Genomic DNA, 17,494 nt, shown 5'->3' on the forward strand with positions numbered 1-17,494 from the left:
AATCAGAATTTTGCTCACATGCAGTTTGTGACTGTAAACCAATGAAAATCGTCGTTACACCGGTATGACGGACTACACGTGGAACTAATGTAAACACATATCTGTGGGAATTTTACTTGTGAAAATGACTGAAGAAACAAATGATATAGAGAAAAAAGTAGAAAATATGACAACCAAAAATTTGGAAGAGGATGTTGTCAATCCATGGGAAGTGGCGAGTTCTTCAGACAAAGGAGTAGATTATGACAAACTGATCAGTAGGTCAACTGTGCACATCTGTTAATTTTATTATTTGTTAAAAGTAGTGTTCATAGTCATGATGGTGTTAGACATGTTAGAAGTTGATTACTGTCAATAAATTTTTGGCAGTGTTTGTGGGTTAATCATACAACTGACATCATGGTCCAAGAAGATATTAAGAATTTAGTTCTTTTTAATTGAAAATACATAATTTAAAATCAAACCTGGGAACAGTACATGTATATCTATATATATATATGTTAATATATATGTTCCTGATCAAACCAATCAAAATAGTTTCTTGAGGGGGCATTACCTTTTAATGGATGTTGGGATTAGGTGTTTTAAAACTCATGATTTTGGGATTGATCCTTTCTGGATCCGGAAATTCTTTTTTACGAATTTCGGGATGTCAGGATTTAAATTTCTTGAAATTTTGGACCTCAGGATTTCATGTTTTTAAGCCTGGGATCAGGACCCCTCTGAACCGAACAAGATGTAATATTTATTTAATTAGGACTCAGTTTTTCTTCAAGTTTACTTTCATTAACATTCACTTTGTGGTTAAACTTAATTTTAATAACTTTCTTTGACTACATTGTATATGTATCCTGTATATCTTTGACCACATTGTACATGTATCCTGTATAATAATAGTATCAAACTTGGACAGAAGCATTGCTTATGATCAAAAGATATCAGTTAGAGGAATATTTTTCTGTATATACATATATATATATATATCTTATATTAGAATGGACTTATTTTTTCTTCCAGATAAGATACATGTAAGTCTTCAGTTAAGATTTTAAAACATAAATTAGATTCATAAACCATCCTTGATTTTTACCCACCTTGGACAAAAGCTTGTTACAATCAATAAATAGTATTTAGAGGAAAACTTTTACTATTTTCCCCCCTGTTTTGTTGATTTTGTTGACTAACAGCAAAAGTAAGCGAGACAATGGGTTCGGTGGAACCCTTATGTATTTTTCTGCAGTTTTAGTCCATTATTTGCTATTCTGTTAACCCCATCCAGACCCTCATAAATAGGTAAAAGTTTTTTGATATGAATTACCTTGGGCTTGGGCCAGATTTAAAAGAAGGTCTGTTTCCCTTCCACGGGGTCTACCCTTTGTAAACAGACCAGGAAAGCAGGTTCTTTTTTTTAACTGGATGTCATAGCATGGTCACATGAATGGTCTGACTTGTCTAACTTGTCCAGTCGAGGCCACTTATCAGTTATTTGTGCTCAATTTGAGGGTAATCATCTAGATTATCAATCATTTTGCTTTCAATATAAAAAAAAGAAGATGTGGTAATGAGACAACTGTCCACAAGAGACCAAATTGACACAAAAATTAACAACTACAGGTCACGGTAAGGCCTTAAACAATGAGCAAAGCCCATACCGCATAGTCGGCTCTAAAATGCCCCGAAAGGACAATGTAAAACAAATCAAACGAGAAAACTAACAGCCTTATTTATATAAAAAAATGAACGAAAAACAAATGTGTAACCATACAATGTAAACAAACGACAACCACTGAATTATAGGCTCCTGACTTGGGACAGGCACAAATATAAATGTACACAATGTGGCAGGGTTAAACATGATAGCTGGATTCCTAACCTGGGACAGTGGTATAACAGTACAACCTAAGAACGAACTATAAAAATCAGTTGAAAAAGGCTTAACTCATCAGATGGACAAAAATACAAATGGACATGGCCGAGTACTCATACTTCCAAACAACAAAAAGACACTAGGAACAGATCTGAGAGTACTCACAGTTAGCTGACAGCTAGTTCAAAGCCAATAACAACTTATAAAAAAAAATCATGCATCTAAGACTAACATGCATTCAAGCACTTTCCAAAAAAGGAAACAAATTACTTCTAGGAAGAAAAAAAAATTTTTGTGGCAAATTTTTTTTTGACCTGAGTGGGGGAGGGGAAACACTGAATATAAATCTGGAAAGGTGGAGAAAACAAGAACTAATCTGGGGTAAATTTGATGATTTTCAAAATAAATATAAATGGAGTTATTTCCCTTAAAATTCCTCTGGGTTTTTTAAAACATGTTTAAATAAAATTTATTCCACAATCAAAAAGATTTACACTTTTTTTCCATACAATCTGGAAATATATATATCTTCAAAATAAAATTAAAAGAAAGCTTTTTGAGAGAAATATGTCAATAAAAAGTGATGACTTGGACATGTTAGATGCCCATTCTTTCAAATGTCTTTTAGAAAGTTACTATTTTAAATGCTTTATGGAGTACATTTAAAAGTAAAATGTATAATTTAAATTTCTTGGAAAAAATTAAGAACAGTTTTAGGTTAAGCAATACATATATGTACATATGTTAGGTTAAAATAGAATTGGGATGAGAATTGTTCTGTTGTATACAGGCGCGGATCCAACCCCCGGAACCCCCCTTTTTTTTGGACGATCAATGCATTTGAATGGGGACATATTATTGGAACCCCCCCTTTGTCCTGGGATAGGAAACCCCCCTTTTTGAAATGGCTGGATCCGCCCCTGGTATACCTTGCATTCTCATATACCAGTGGAAAATCTAACGACAAAATATTACCTCCCTTGTAAACACTGTTCGTTCTGTTTAAGTGTGGATGCTTTTGATTATTAATTCACTAGAATATGTTCTGGTAAATTGTCACACAAAAAATGGATTGAAAAAAAAATCCTTTATAATATTATCAATACCCCTAAATTATGATAACCCTTTCATCCCAAACCATGCCTTGAGGCATTGTAGAATTAATTTGGCAATAAATGGACTGAATGAACCAGAAAACGTTTTATACTGCAATCAGCTATTTTACTATACAGATAAAGCTATACGTATAAACGTTAGCTTTATACGTCAATGACCTCAACTAACCTATAAGCCCCGCCTACTTACCGGAACTACTGTATTTCATCAAAAACGTCATGTCACAACCATGACAACGTGTAGTAACAAAGGTCAAACTTTTATGAATTTAAACTTGTTATGTCTTTAAATTGGTAATTTAATATATACCATGTTAATTGAATGTTATTAATTAAGTTCATTTTCCCTTTCTAATTCCTTAAAATGTTAATGTTTTACCGCCTGGACTATGCTCATAGGGAAATTCCAAACACTTTTTTTTAACAATGTTTGTTACATATTTTTTTTAATTTTTTTATCGATTTCAGTATAAAAGCAATATACGTATAGTGTCTTGAGAACCTTGCATTTCCCCCGTTTCTAAGCCTCATACAAATAAATTTCATATTTCAGGACACTATACGTATATGTTTATATGTAAATGCATGTTGGGTCGAATAAACGATGTTGCATGTTCAATCTTTCATAATATCTGCTTGATAAGTGCATAGATACCATTTGAAACGTAAGATAACTATTTGAAATGCTGAAACAGGTGCGAAAAAATATCCTGTCTCAAACTTTGATCAGATTCCAATTTAAAACAAATGTCAATGTTTTCAATCTACCACATGGTTTCCTTGTGCACAAAAGTCACATTGAGGATTCTTGGAACTCATTTGCATATTGTTACGATTTTATATTCTCACAAAAGATAACTGATAACACGTATGTATTATTAAAACAGACAATCCAAGTATGTCTCACATAGATCTTGATATTTTCTTCAAATTTTCTAATAAATAAATACTTAACAACTTATTTACTTCATTGAGCATTGGAATGTGTATTCACGTTTCATTTTATTTATAACTCTGACCTTATATTTCCAATTAAAACTCAGGGATCCCTTCTTAATACTTCCCCAGCAAGACAAGTCACATGTTCCTCCAGTTACATGTAGTATGGAGGGACTGCTGGTGGTGCTGGAACAACAAGATAATAATGGAATGAGAAAGAAACACCATTTGGTCAATTTTCACACCTAAGGTCATATTAAAAATACTTAAAATGATGATTTTTCCGCTTTGAGTTGGAACCTACCTGAAAATTTATTATTTGCTGTTGTGAAATATCCTTTAATTTGATTTGATTGCTTAATGTATACAGTATTTAATTTTCAGAGAGATTTGGGAGTTCAAAGGTTGACGAGGAACTAATTAAAAGAATAGAAACTGTTACTGGAAAACCAGCTCATCATTTTCTAAAAAGGGGAGTGTTTTTTTCTCAAAGGTAGGACATTATTATATATATCACCCAAAATCAAGAAACATTTTTTTAACATGTTTACTTTAACCTATAATGGTTTACTTTTTTAAATTGTTATTTGGATGGAGAGTTGTCTCATTGGCACTCACACCACATCTGCCTTTATCTATTAACAGGGGATTTTCAATATGAGTTGTTTTGTCATAAATTCCACTAAATTATATGTTTGTATTTAAACTGTACTTTATAGATTTCAAAGATGATTATGAATGTCAGTTTAATAAAAACTTGAGAAGTGAAAACTAATCTTTACACATACCATTCAATGCAGACAACACAAAAAAATACTGATGCATATATGACAACTATTTCAGTGAACAGTTCAAATGTAGGAATATTTGTTAAATTGTCTTCACATTTTCAATATCGGTACATAACATCAGCAACAACTCTTTTCTATAGACTACTGGAAATATATAATTCTTCTGATTATTTATGGAAAAATGATACTAAAACAATTATATATTTCAGAGATATGCACCAGATATTAAATTTGGCTGAACAGAAGAAACCATTTTTCCTGTATACAGGTCGTGGACCATCATCTGAAGCAATGCATCTTGGACATTTAATACCATTTATCTTTACAAAGTAAGATATTAGTCATTCAAGAAGAACAATTTTGTAATTAAAACATTTGTGTGATTGTAAATGTACAATATTATCATAATTACACTGTCAATGTGTCAGCTTATATGTAGGAAAGAAGGATAAATGTTTTTCAGGATGCTATCATGTTAATTTTCATATCAATATACCCAGCTTGGCACCTAACCAACATGCTTAGTACAGAGGTAACATTGGGGACAGGTCTTTCATTGCAAATGCATTATTTTGCTATCTGATCCAAATAGTCTTTGCTCTTACACAGAAATGCGGTTTGTTGGATGAGGAAGATTGATTGCTGTAGCAAATAGTAGCAAATTCCTATTTAATTAAATGTTTAAATATTCCTCTACAAATTTACTGATTTTTAAAATTCATTTTAGATGGCTTCAAGAAGCATTTGATGTTCCATTAGTTATTCAGCTGACAGATGATGAAAAGTTTTTATGGAAAGATCTGACTTTAGAAGAAGCTAGCAGACTTTCCTTTGAAAATGCCAAGGATATAATTGCCTTAGGTTTTGATGTTGAGAAAACCTTTATATTTAGTGATTTAGAATATATAGCGTAAGTATATGTAAAATAAGGATGGTAAAATTATAACTTAAATATAAGAAGGTTACTGCTTTATTAAAGTAGTTTATCAATATATTATAAGAATAAGGAGATTTGGTATGATTTTCAATGAGACAACTATCCACCGTTGATGCTAGCAATTAAAGGCAAAATAGTAACACTGTTTGTGAAACATTACACTGTTATTCTCACTGACATCCAAATCATTACATCTCCATTATTACAAAGTTAACTACCGAAAGCTGAAAGGTTCCATTTTCTAAATGGTAGTTTGCTCTTGTGCGATGTTATCTGCGTCAGGGGTCATGGTTACATTATATTTTGTTTTGTAGCCAGACAGAGATACAGCAGCAACACATAGGGATCACTTCTGTCTTTTTGAATTGTTTGTTTCATCTGTGCCTTACTTTGTTAATCCCAAAGTCAATGTAAATGGCTGTCCAGAATTGGTTTAAGCATATACAGATTCTTCTAAAGGACTTATAGTTGTTGTACACCTGCTATTCTGTTTAAAAATAGATTTAAAGAACAATTTGTTTTGGGAAAGTTTTATTTCAGATTTAAATTTAAATTTTCCTTTTTTTCAGACAAAGTCCTGCTTTTTATAAAAACATGTTAAGAACACAGAAACTAGTGACATATAATCAAGTGAAGGGAATTTTTGGTTTTGATGACAGCACATGTATAGGAAAGATCAGTTTTCCTTCCATACAAGCAGCACCTAGCTTCAGTTCATCATTTCCACAGATATTCAACAACAAAACTAATATTCCTTGTCTCATCCCTTGTGCAATAGATCAGGTAAAAAAGTATTTGTAATATACTATAGATTAACATATATAAAGACACTTCTTTATTTTGGTTATGCATTGGTGTTATCTCCCTTGTTTAAACATGAGTTCCTTAAGTAGGTATCCAAGTTGTTTTTGCTTTGTATGGGAAATCCCCCTTTTTTTTAACAGCGGTATACTACTGTTGCCATTATTTTTTATAAAAACTGGCAAACATTTTATTAATGTTATTTATCGAAAACTTAGAGGGTTGAATAAAATACATGTAAAAAAATTGCTAAAGAAACTGGATATAAACATGTGGTAATGAAAGATGACAAAAAATTGCTGAATTGGGATTAATTATTCAGTGAAAAAAGTAATCCATACATAAATGAACAAAAGATATTGGATAAATAGAAAGAGCATTCTTTCAACAAGTACCAAATTGGCTGGTGATCAAACTATATACTAGCTTTTACATAGATCTTAGTTATAAAATTGGTTTATAACAGAGACTTCAAGAGATCTAAGTACTGATGAACCAGGGAGTCATATAAAGTAACAACATCTATTTATTATTTTGTGGAAAAGATTAATATAAACATAAGTGCATTTATTTTTTAGGATCCATACTTTAGAATGACCAGAGATGTAGCACCAAGATTGGGTTATATAAAGCCAGCTTTAATGCACTCTACTTTCTTCCCAGCCTTACAAGGTGCACAAACTAAAATGAGCGCAAGTGATGCCAATTCATCTATTTTCTTAACAGATACTGACAAGCAAATAAAGACGAAGGTAACTACAGTGAGTTGACTATGGGTGTTACTGTAAAATTTTACCTATAGCTCAACCTGTTTTTGAAATTGACAATACAATAGGGACATTTAAATTGACCAGTTGGTATTGTTAGATTTAAATCTACCTTGATTCTACCTGTAGTTTTTTATTTACCAGTTCCAACCTTACAGTGTGCTTTTTTCATGAAGTTTTTCTTTATCTAAGATTTTTCTTTTTAAAATTGATAGGGAAGAAAAAAGTTTTGGTTTTCATTGTTTTAAATCCCTGATATATATGATTTATCTATATTTTACCTAAAATTCTAAATCAGTAAAAGATTTGATAAATATTTGTTGAAAACTTCTGATTTAAGAAAAAAAAATCACTTTCAATGTTTTTCGTTTGAGAATCCTTAAACAAGTAAAGCAAATAAACATTGCAATTACAATCTTTTTATTATTGAAATGAGTGTAATCCTAGAAGTAATTGGTCATACATTTGCCAAAGAAACAATATTCAGATGGAAATAGAGAAATTTTTATTTTACTGTCATTTAAAATATTAGGAGTGATCAAGCCAAACAAGAATGTCTATATGTTATTTTCTTGCAGTGTATTTAAAATTGCATGGCCCAAAATGCACTACACTTCATCTCAATGTTTTTATAGCCAGATACTAGCAGTGTTTAATACCCCGAATAATCCAGTCATAATATTTCACTCACTTTAATCACTACATTATTTCATTTGTATTGTTGAAAAAAAAACTCCTTTTTTTCTCTCTTTGGCCTTTTCTAATGGGAGATAACTCAATATAATTTGCTTTTGCTCTTGTGGAAATCTTTATAAATTTATTATTTCCATAATTTGATGAATACTTATTGACATGTTCCTTGTACAAATTGTTGATGCATATTGAAATATCAAAATCATAGTTGAATAAACATATTTAGGCCAGACTTTTTATTTTATCTGTTTAACGAGAAAATTTGTAAAAAATTAGGGTCGAGGGGGCGAAATAAAAAAAAAAAAAAAAGTGCAAAATTGGTCCAGTCGACACTAAAAATAAAAATAAAACCATTATAAGTGACTTTTTTTTTTTTTTTTTTTTAGAATTTATCAAAATACAAGAACAATGAAATGAGAACAGACCAGTATATTAACCCAGAGAAATATAAATACATATAGTTTATATATGTCTCTGGTTAACCCTTCTATTAATATAAACATAAAAACTATGTTTTGATTCTGTATTTCCACTAATATAGAGCCATGGCACCACTCAAATATATCAACCTCGCTGCATATACACTATGTATATATATACCAGTCACCCAGTCAGGAACCTCTTAGTGTATGCAGAGACATATATATACACATGTGTATATATGTCTCTGGTGTAATAATCCCAGAATAAAGCAACTTTAACCTATAAATTGAAACAATGCTTATACATGGAAATATATACATTAATCAAGAAGATCTAACCAAAAGTATGTTAATGCGTGTGATATGCGTAATTTTCCCTTTTAGTATCAATTTTTGTCTGTCAGCAGTGCCATTCATGCGTCTGTAGTCATTATCGCAAGAATCCAGATTTCGGTCATAGCGGATGAAATCCCGATTCCGATCCGTAGTTCTACAAATTTAAATGTCGGCGAAGAAAAATTTACAAAAATAAACGATGTTTGATACGCTATTTGGAAAGGAATATGACGTTTCCAATACAATGCATGGATTACAAGTTTACTTTAGGCTAATTTCATCAAGTTCTGATGAAGTAATAACTGATTTTGCCGAAAGTTAGAATGATTTAATGTACAGTACGCTCTCGTGTAACAAGTAAAAGCATGCCACCAGCTTAAAAATCTTTTAGAAGAAAATATATCGTTTATGCCTTGAATTTCTTTACTTTTAAATGAAAATTGCTGTTTCATTGACTTGGTAAAAATCAAATATTACCGATAACGAAATTGACTGAAAGCAAGTATCGTGAACAACACATTTTATTTTTTTCTGAGGATTTCGTAACAGTCGGCAGGAAAAATAATAATAAAAGTAAGAAGCACTACTTTTATTTTTATTCTAAAATCGGGAAAGGTGGAGTCGGCGGATCTCTTTAAACAGATAATAAAAAAAGTCTGGCCTTATCTATTTATTGACACTGATATTTGACATCTCATCCAGAATTCCAAAGATTTTAAATAATTCCCAATTTTATTAATTTTTCACTATGTCACTAGATTTTTTTCTAAATCCATAGATCCTGATTAACTTCCCATGATAAACATCCCAATTAAACAGGTGCAGAATCTTTACATTATTCAGAATTTTTATCATTTCCGTTACTATATTCCAAATACAACATGTAGTTATCCTCACTTTACAAATATTTTGCAATATTATTTTATTCATATTTTTACTATATCACTTGATTTTACTATATCCACAGTTTTTATTTCATTTCCTATGATAAATTTCAAATTAAAACAATATTTGATCCAGAATTTTATAATGACTATTTCCAATTTCACATTCACTTAAAACATATCCTCACGTTAGGAATATTTTAGAATATTTACTTTCATTTTTCACTTTATCACTTGATTAGACTTTATCCACTGTATTTATTCAACATTTCCAAGATCCCATTTAAATGGTTAATTATATAAGTTTGAAATAGATCCCAAAATTAATAATGAATGTTTTTAAAATCACATTTAAAGCCACAGAAACATGTTGGATGAACTCACACTATATATCCTACTTGAATTCCAGTTTTGATTTTTTTTAATCTTTAACATAACTAAATCCCATCTTATGAAAATTGAATTTCCTTGAGTGAACACAGCATTTTATACACAAAAGTCCTACTAATATAATAGTAGATTTCAAAAAAAAAACACTGCAAGGTATACTCTAAAATTATTTCAAATGAATTATTTCCTCCTTGATACCTTCATGGCAATAAAGTCTTGAAAAAAAAACAAATCACAGTTTAAGAAGCAAAATTAAAATAAAAAGTCTGAGAGGTGAATTCAAATAAGATAAATCCAATATTGTATGCACAATGATACCAATAGATTTCAAATATTGCAAATAATAATCCAAAATGGAAATCTTGAAGAAATGAACAACATATTCATCTGAAAATTTAACATTAAATTAACGTAAATTCCATAATTTTTCTAATTGGTGCTTAGCGGACTGATATGAAAAATTAATCACATGCTTCGATTGTTGTCATGTGCCATTCCGTAATATTATCGCATGGCTTTCCGGTGATACTCGGAAAATTCCTGCAATCAATGCTACGTTTTCAGTGAAAAACATTACAAAGTAGTGTACAAAACAATTATTTGTATATTTGAAAGTATATTGTGTAAAATAATTTTAAAAAAACACACACAAAAAAACACAAAAAAATTATTAAATAAATGCATTTTTAAAAGTTTCACACATAATTTAGAAATTTTACTTTAAAAAAGTTGACTATTCCAAACAGTGTTCATTATGTATATTGCTAAATTATTTTTTTTTTGTCGATTTGTCCATATTAAGATATTTTCCTTCTCTGTTGAGGTATATGCTAGAGATATTTCATATTGAATGTACTAATCTTGGGGTCCAAGTCCATCCGACGTCCAACTTTTCACTCTTTACACCTCTTTTGTGAACCACGTAAAAGGATCAATATATGAATCTGTTATTTTTCTTCATTGTTGAAGCATATGATAAAAAGATCATAACATGTCATTTTTCATATCGCATGTATTATCAGCCCTCTGTCAATATCAGCCCTCGAGCCATGCGGCTCTTGGGCTGATATTGAACCTAGGGCTTATAATACATGCGATATGAAAAATGCCATGTAATAATCTGATAATATCAATAAAAAGATAAATTGGAAATTTGTAACAAGTACCAGAAGATGAGTTTTTATATGCCAGTTAAAATTTTGATAGGAAATATTATGGTATACAAATGTCCGGCGTCTGGCTTTTCGGCGTTAACATGTTGCACTGTAACTTGAGAACAACTTATCAAAATTTCATAAAACAGAACTTAGTTGTTTCTTATGATGGTCAAACGATCTGTATACTCTTTAGTGAAAATAAGATTATTTTTTTTTTACTTTTTGAGTTTTGGGACTTTGTAACTAAAACAGGGGTATGATTTTTTCACGTTGCGCCGTATCTCAAAAACGATTCATGATAATTGCTTAAAACTTTACAGACTTCCTAGTTATATTAATCTAAAGATCAGTATAATTTTTGGAGATGAATCAAAATTTTAATTTTATAGTAATTGATTTTTTTGTAAAAAAAAAAAGTATTTGGGGTTCTCATGTTGTGCCGTATCTCAGAAACTATTTATGATTATTGCATAAAACTTCACACACAAGACGACAGGATTATCATGCGCTCGTGGCGCAGCTGTTTATTATTTCTTCAGTTTAAATTAATCATCAACAGTTATTTAAATTATAGTCTTTTTATTATAACTTGCATCATCCTGTGTTATTCTAGCTTTTAGTCAAATTATTATGCATGCATTAATACCTTTTACAGGTAAATAAATATGCGTTCTCTGGTGGTGGCACTACAACAGAAGAACACAAGGAGAAGGGAGGCAACTGTGATGTGGATGTTTCATACCAGTACTTAACATTTTTCTTGGAAGATGACAATAGACTAGAGGAAATTAGGAAAGTAAGTTAATGATTTACTTTTTCTGGTAATATCATTTTTAAAAAGAAAATATTATTTTGTAGATCTCACCATTTCCCCATCAATTTGTATGAACTGGGACTTTTAAACTTATTGATGAATGTCATAAAGCTTGATATAAGTTTAATATTTCAGCATTGTATCTATCAAATATTAATTATAAGTATTTTGATTAATTTATTTCAGAATGGTTATTTTGATAAGTAATTATTTCTGTTAAACAAGACACTAAAATATATCATGAATATAAGAACACACAGTTAAAATCAGTCAGAAAAAACTGAAACTGTGTAAAGCCAATACACAAGAACACCAATTAAAGTCCAACATTAACAAAAATTCTCTGATTCTGAGCATAGTTATATTTCCCTAATAAGTTGATCACTTTCTTCATTTCAATGTGAGGTTAGTTTGTCCCAATTCTTAATAGGTTGAAATTTAATAAAGAGGTTTTATTTTTTTCTTGTCCCTGAAATTGCTTTTGTGACATCCTGCAAAAAAGGGGAACTGTGTCTGATGACATTACATAAAAAGAAAACATCTTATTGTATCACACTCAATGCAGTGGTAAAATCTACATGTACATATACACCATGGAAGATTAATCACGCATGTACATTTGTTTTAACTTTTTACCACTTAAAATAAAATAATGTATTTTTTGCAGACCTACACAAGTGGAGAACTTTTAACTGGTTACTTAAAGAAAGAATTGATAGAAATATTACAGAAAATAATAGGTGAACATAGACAAAGAAGGTCCCAGCTGACGGACGACATTGTTAAACAGTTTATGACACCTAGAAAATTAAAATTTGATTATTGACCATATGTGTGATTTATGTCTATTTATTTATTGAAAGAACTTTGCAATAGTGAAATGAATTAACAGTTTGAATTGTATGCTGTGAATGCTGTCAAAACTTCATTCTATAACTTTCAAAACCTATCAAACAGATATGTGTCTATTTATTTCAATCTGAAGGCATTATAAATTAAACATTAATTATATATTCTGCATTTTTATACGCCCGTCAAAATTTTGACGGGACGTATTATGGTATACAAATGTCCGGTGTCCGTCCGTCCGTCCGTCCGTCTGTCTGTCTGTCTGTCCGTCTGTCTGTCCGGCGTAAACATGTCGCACTGTAACTTGAGAACGACTTATCCAAATTTCATGAAACTAAAATAGTTGTTTCTTATGATGGTCAAATGATCTGTATACTTTTTGGTGAAAATAAGATTAAAACTTTTTGAGTAACGGCACTTTGTAACTAAAACAGGGGTGTGTTTTTTACACATGTCGCACCGTATCTCATAAAGATTCTTGATTATGGCTTAAAACTTTAAACACTTCTTAGTTATATTAATCTTAATATCTGTATACTTTTTGGTGATGATTCAAAATTTTATTTTTGAGTAATTGAGTATTTTGTAAAAAAGGGGGAGGTTTTTTTTTACATGTCGCACCATATCTCAAAAACGATTTATGATTATTACTTAAAACTTTACACATGTCTTTGTTATATTTATCTAAAGATCTGTATACTTTTTGGAGATGGTTCAAAATTTCATTTTTGAGTTATTGAGTATTTTGTAAAAAAGGGGGAGGTTTTTTTTTACATGTTGTGCCATATCTCAAAAACAATTTATGATTATTGCTTAAAACTTTAAACACTTCTTTGTTATATTAATCTAAAGATCTGTATACTTTTTTGTGATGATTCAAAACTTTATTTTGGAGTTATTGAATATTTTGTTAAACAGGGGAGGTTTTTTTTGTCGAGCCTGCAACTTTTGTTGCAGAAAGCTCGACATAGGGATAGTGATCCGGCGGCGGCTACGGCGGCTACGGCGGTGTTAGCTAACTACTTAAAAGCTTTATATTTTAGAAGGTGGAAGACCTGGATGCTTCATACTTTGTATATAGATGCCTCATGTTACGAAGTTTCAGTCAGTCACATGTCCAATGTCCTTGACCTCATTTTCATGGTTCAGTGACCACTTGAAAAAAAAGTTCAGATTTTTTGTAATGTTGAATTCTCTCTTATTATAAGTAATAGGATAACAATATTTGATATGTGCGTACCTTGAAAGGTCCTCATGTCTGTCAGACAGTTTTCACTTGACCTCGACCTCATTTCATGGATCAGTGAACAAGGTTAAGTTTTGGTGGTCAAGTCCATATCTCAGATACTACAAGCAATAGGGCTAGTATATTCGGTGTATGGAAGGACTGTAAGGTGTACATGTCCAACTGGCAGGTGTCATCTGACCTTGACCTCATTTTCATGGTTCAGTGGTTATAGTTAAATTTTTGTGTTTTGGTCTGTTTTTCTCATACTATATGCAATAGGTCTACTATATTTGTTGTATGGAATGATTGTAAGGTGTACCTATCTAGCGGGCAGATGTCATGTGACCTTGACCTCATTTTCATGGTTCAGTGGTCAAAGTTAAGTTTTTGAGTTTTGGTCTTTTTATCTAATACTATATGCCATAGGTCATCTATATTTGGTGTATGGAAATATTTAATGATCTTTATGTCAGTCGCGCAGGTTTTATTTGACCGTGACCTCATTTTCAAGGTTCAGTGCACAGTGTTAAGTTTTTGTGTTTTGGTCTATTTTTCTTAAACTATAAGTAATAGGTCAACTATATATGATGTATAGAAGCATTGTTAGCTGTACATGTCTGCCTGGCATGGTTCATCTGACCTTTATGTTTATGTGACAGTTGTATTAAATCTTAGCTTTATACTTAGGACTATCAACATAATATCAATGATTAGTATAGAAGGCGAGACATTTCAGCGTGTGCACTCTTGTTTACATGCTGCACTGTATCTCAAAAATAATTTATGATTATTGCTTAAAACTTTACACCCTTCTTTGTTATATTAATCTAAAGATCTGTATACTTTTTGGTTTTGATTCAAAATATAATTTTAGTGATATTTAGTTTTTTGTAAAAAAAAACAGGATTGGGGGTTTCACATGTCTCGCCGTGTCTCAAAAACAATATATGGTTATTGCTTAAAACTTTCTCAGAAACTATTTATGATTATTGCATAAAACTTCCACGCAAGACGTCGGGCGTATCATGCGCTCATGGCGCAGCTGTTTATTAAAATTAGTTTCTGTTAACCAATATCTGTAAAAATGCAAAACATCAGCAGTTGTTAGAGAAACTTGTGCATCTATAGGTTTTTACTGGATTGATTTATGTAAAAAGTAAGGTTTACATCCTAGATCAACTGCATGTGAATCATTATTTTATGATTAAAATATTGACATACCCTCTATAGAAGATATTCTGATCAAGCTAACTAGCATAACCCTCACAAACTAAGGGTATGTTTCAATGGTTCACAAATGGACATGATGGATTAAGTAATAATTGATTTATGGTCTTTTATGATTATTTAGCTTTTTAGAAATATTTATAAATGTCAATGGAATTGTATGAAAATAAATCTATGAATAATCTTCACTGTTCTCATTATTTAATCAGTCAGAATTTTAATTTAAAATTGATAAATCTTGTGATTTAATGCACCCCAGCCTTTTGTATTGACGTTAATATGCATGTAATATTTGACACTGTTGATAAGCATGTTTCAATCTAGCTCATTGTTATGGAAGGATATATGCATTGACCTGAACATGGTCAATCTTACCACATCTTATTTTTTTATGAAAATGTTATTGTTAACCTCTTTGATGTTTTTTGACGAGCTTGCAACTTTTTTTGCAGAAAGCTCGATATTGGGATAGTGGTCCAGTAGAGGCAGTGTTAACTCTTATAAACTTAATATTTTAGAAGGTAGAAGAAATGGATCCTTCATACTTTGTTTAATGATGCCTCATGATATGACGTTTCTATCTGTATTATGTCCCATGTCCTTGACCTTGTTTTTATGGTTCAGTGACTACTTGAAAAAAGTTAACATTTTAATTATCCTTAATTTCTCTCTTATTACAAGTAATAGGATAAATATATTTGCTATGTTTGTACCTTGCAAGGTCCTCATGCCTGTCAGACAGTTTTTGTCTGACCTCGACCTCATTCATGGATCAGTGAACAAGGTTAAGTTTTGGTGGTTAAGTCGATGTCTCAAATACTATAAGAAATAGGTCTCCTATTTGATGTATGGAATGATTGTAATGTGTACATGTCCAATTGGCAGATGTCATCTGTCCTTGACCTCATTTTCACCTCATGGTTCAGTGGTTATAGTTAAGTTTTTGTGCTCTCTGTATCTGTATCATTACGTTGAGGGAACCAATACTGGGTTTAACTCGACGGGAGAGAGATTGCCTTTTGATGGCTTTGGAGAGCTGTTTTGAAGTTCTCAACTGACTTGGCACACACTTTGTTTTCTTCCAGTAGGTTCCAGTGAATCACAGTCTTGACAAAGAATGAGTTCTTAAATTTCTCAGTTTTACAGTTTGTTGTTTCGATTGCCTTTAAGTTGTTTTTTAATGAGTTGTTAACTATATTTGTGCTTTCAAAGTCTACAAAGCATGTTGGATTGATTTTCCTTTTGGTTTTGCTATTTACCAGATCTTGTTGTAAAAGTGTGTGGTACCGTTGTGTTTTAATATTTTTGTATAGCAGACAATCATCAGCAAAATGAGACAGAGAAGAGGTCCTAGTATGATTCCTTGTGGAAACTCCTGAGTTCACTGTAGCTTCTTCAGATTCCTCTTCATCAATGACAAACTTCATCTCTCTCTGAGTCAGTAAAATTTATAGCCATTTATTCAGTGGTCCTCTCACACTATATTTCTCTAGTTTGTGCAATACTTTGTTGTGTGGCACTGTCGATTGCTTTTGAAAAGTCCAGGATAGCAACTTGGTTACCAGCATGGTGTGATTTCAGTCCTGCAGTGTGACTTGTAGCTGTGTTTTGGCTTGTTTTTCTAATGCTTTTAGCAATAGGTCAACTATATTTTGTGTATGGAACAATTGTAAAATGTGTATGTATGTCTGTCTGTCAATTATCATCTTACCATGATCTATTTTCATGGTTCATTGGTCAATCTTAAGTTTTCCTGATTCAGTTTGTTTCTTAGATACTATAAGCAATAGGTCAACTATATTTAAAGCACAGATTAATTTTAAGGTTTACATGTCTGTCTATAGATATAGGGTGATGTGGTATGAGTTCCAATGAGACAACTCTCCATCCAAGTAACAATTTGATTTGAAAAAAAACAATGTCTGGCATGGTTCATCTGATCTAGACCTTATTTTCATGGTTCATTGGTAAATGTTTAGTTTTCATGGTCAAGTCTGTTTCTTAGAAACTATTAGCAAAAGGTCAACTATATTTGGTGTATTGAATGATTTAAGGTGTACATGTATTTCCCGTTTGGTTTATCTGACCTCAGTTAGCTTTATATTTAGGACTATCAACATAAAATCAATGGTCAGTAAGAAGGCGAGACATTTCAGCATGTGCTCTTTAGTTTTCTTCCTTGTGGAATAGTGGGAAACAGTTAAAAAAAACTGATGACATTTAATGTTATGTATATTAATTAGTAAACAGATGGTATTATACATAATCACATGAAAA

At 31.2% G+C, this 17,494-nt stretch overlaps 1 protein-coding gene across 2 annotated transcripts; it reads left to right on the forward strand.

The window, feature by feature from the left end:
* Positions 1-29: 29 nt before the first annotated feature.
* Positions 30-15,405, forward strand: LOC139516925 (tryptophan--tRNA ligase, cytoplasmic-like). Of its 2 annotated transcripts, none has more exons than XM_071307394.1 (9): positions 30-257; positions 4,306-4,414; positions 4,922-5,041; positions 5,440-5,622; positions 6,219-6,432; positions 7,029-7,202; positions 11,755-11,895; positions 12,581-12,942; positions 15,050-15,405. In XM_071307394.1, the coding sequence occupies exons 1-8, from the start codon at positions 125-127 to the stop codon at positions 12,737-12,739; spliced, it is 1,233 nt and encodes a 410-aa protein (XP_071163495.1). In that variant the 5' UTR covers positions 30-124; the 3' UTR covers positions 12,740-12,942; positions 15,050-15,405. The 2 variants fall into 2 exon arrangements, with proteins under 2 accessions (XP_071163495.1, XP_071163494.1); XM_071307393.1 differs by having other exon boundaries at positions 50-257; positions 7,029-7,211.
* The last annotated feature ends 2,089 nt before the right edge of the window (positions 15,406-17,494 follow it).

The sequence above is a fragment of the Mytilus edulis genome, chromosome 3 (genome assembly GCF_963676685.1).
Source record: "Mytilus edulis chromosome 3, xbMytEdul2.2, whole genome shotgun sequence".
NCBI lineage: Eukaryota > Metazoa > Mollusca > Bivalvia > Mytilida > Mytilidae > Mytilus > Mytilus edulis.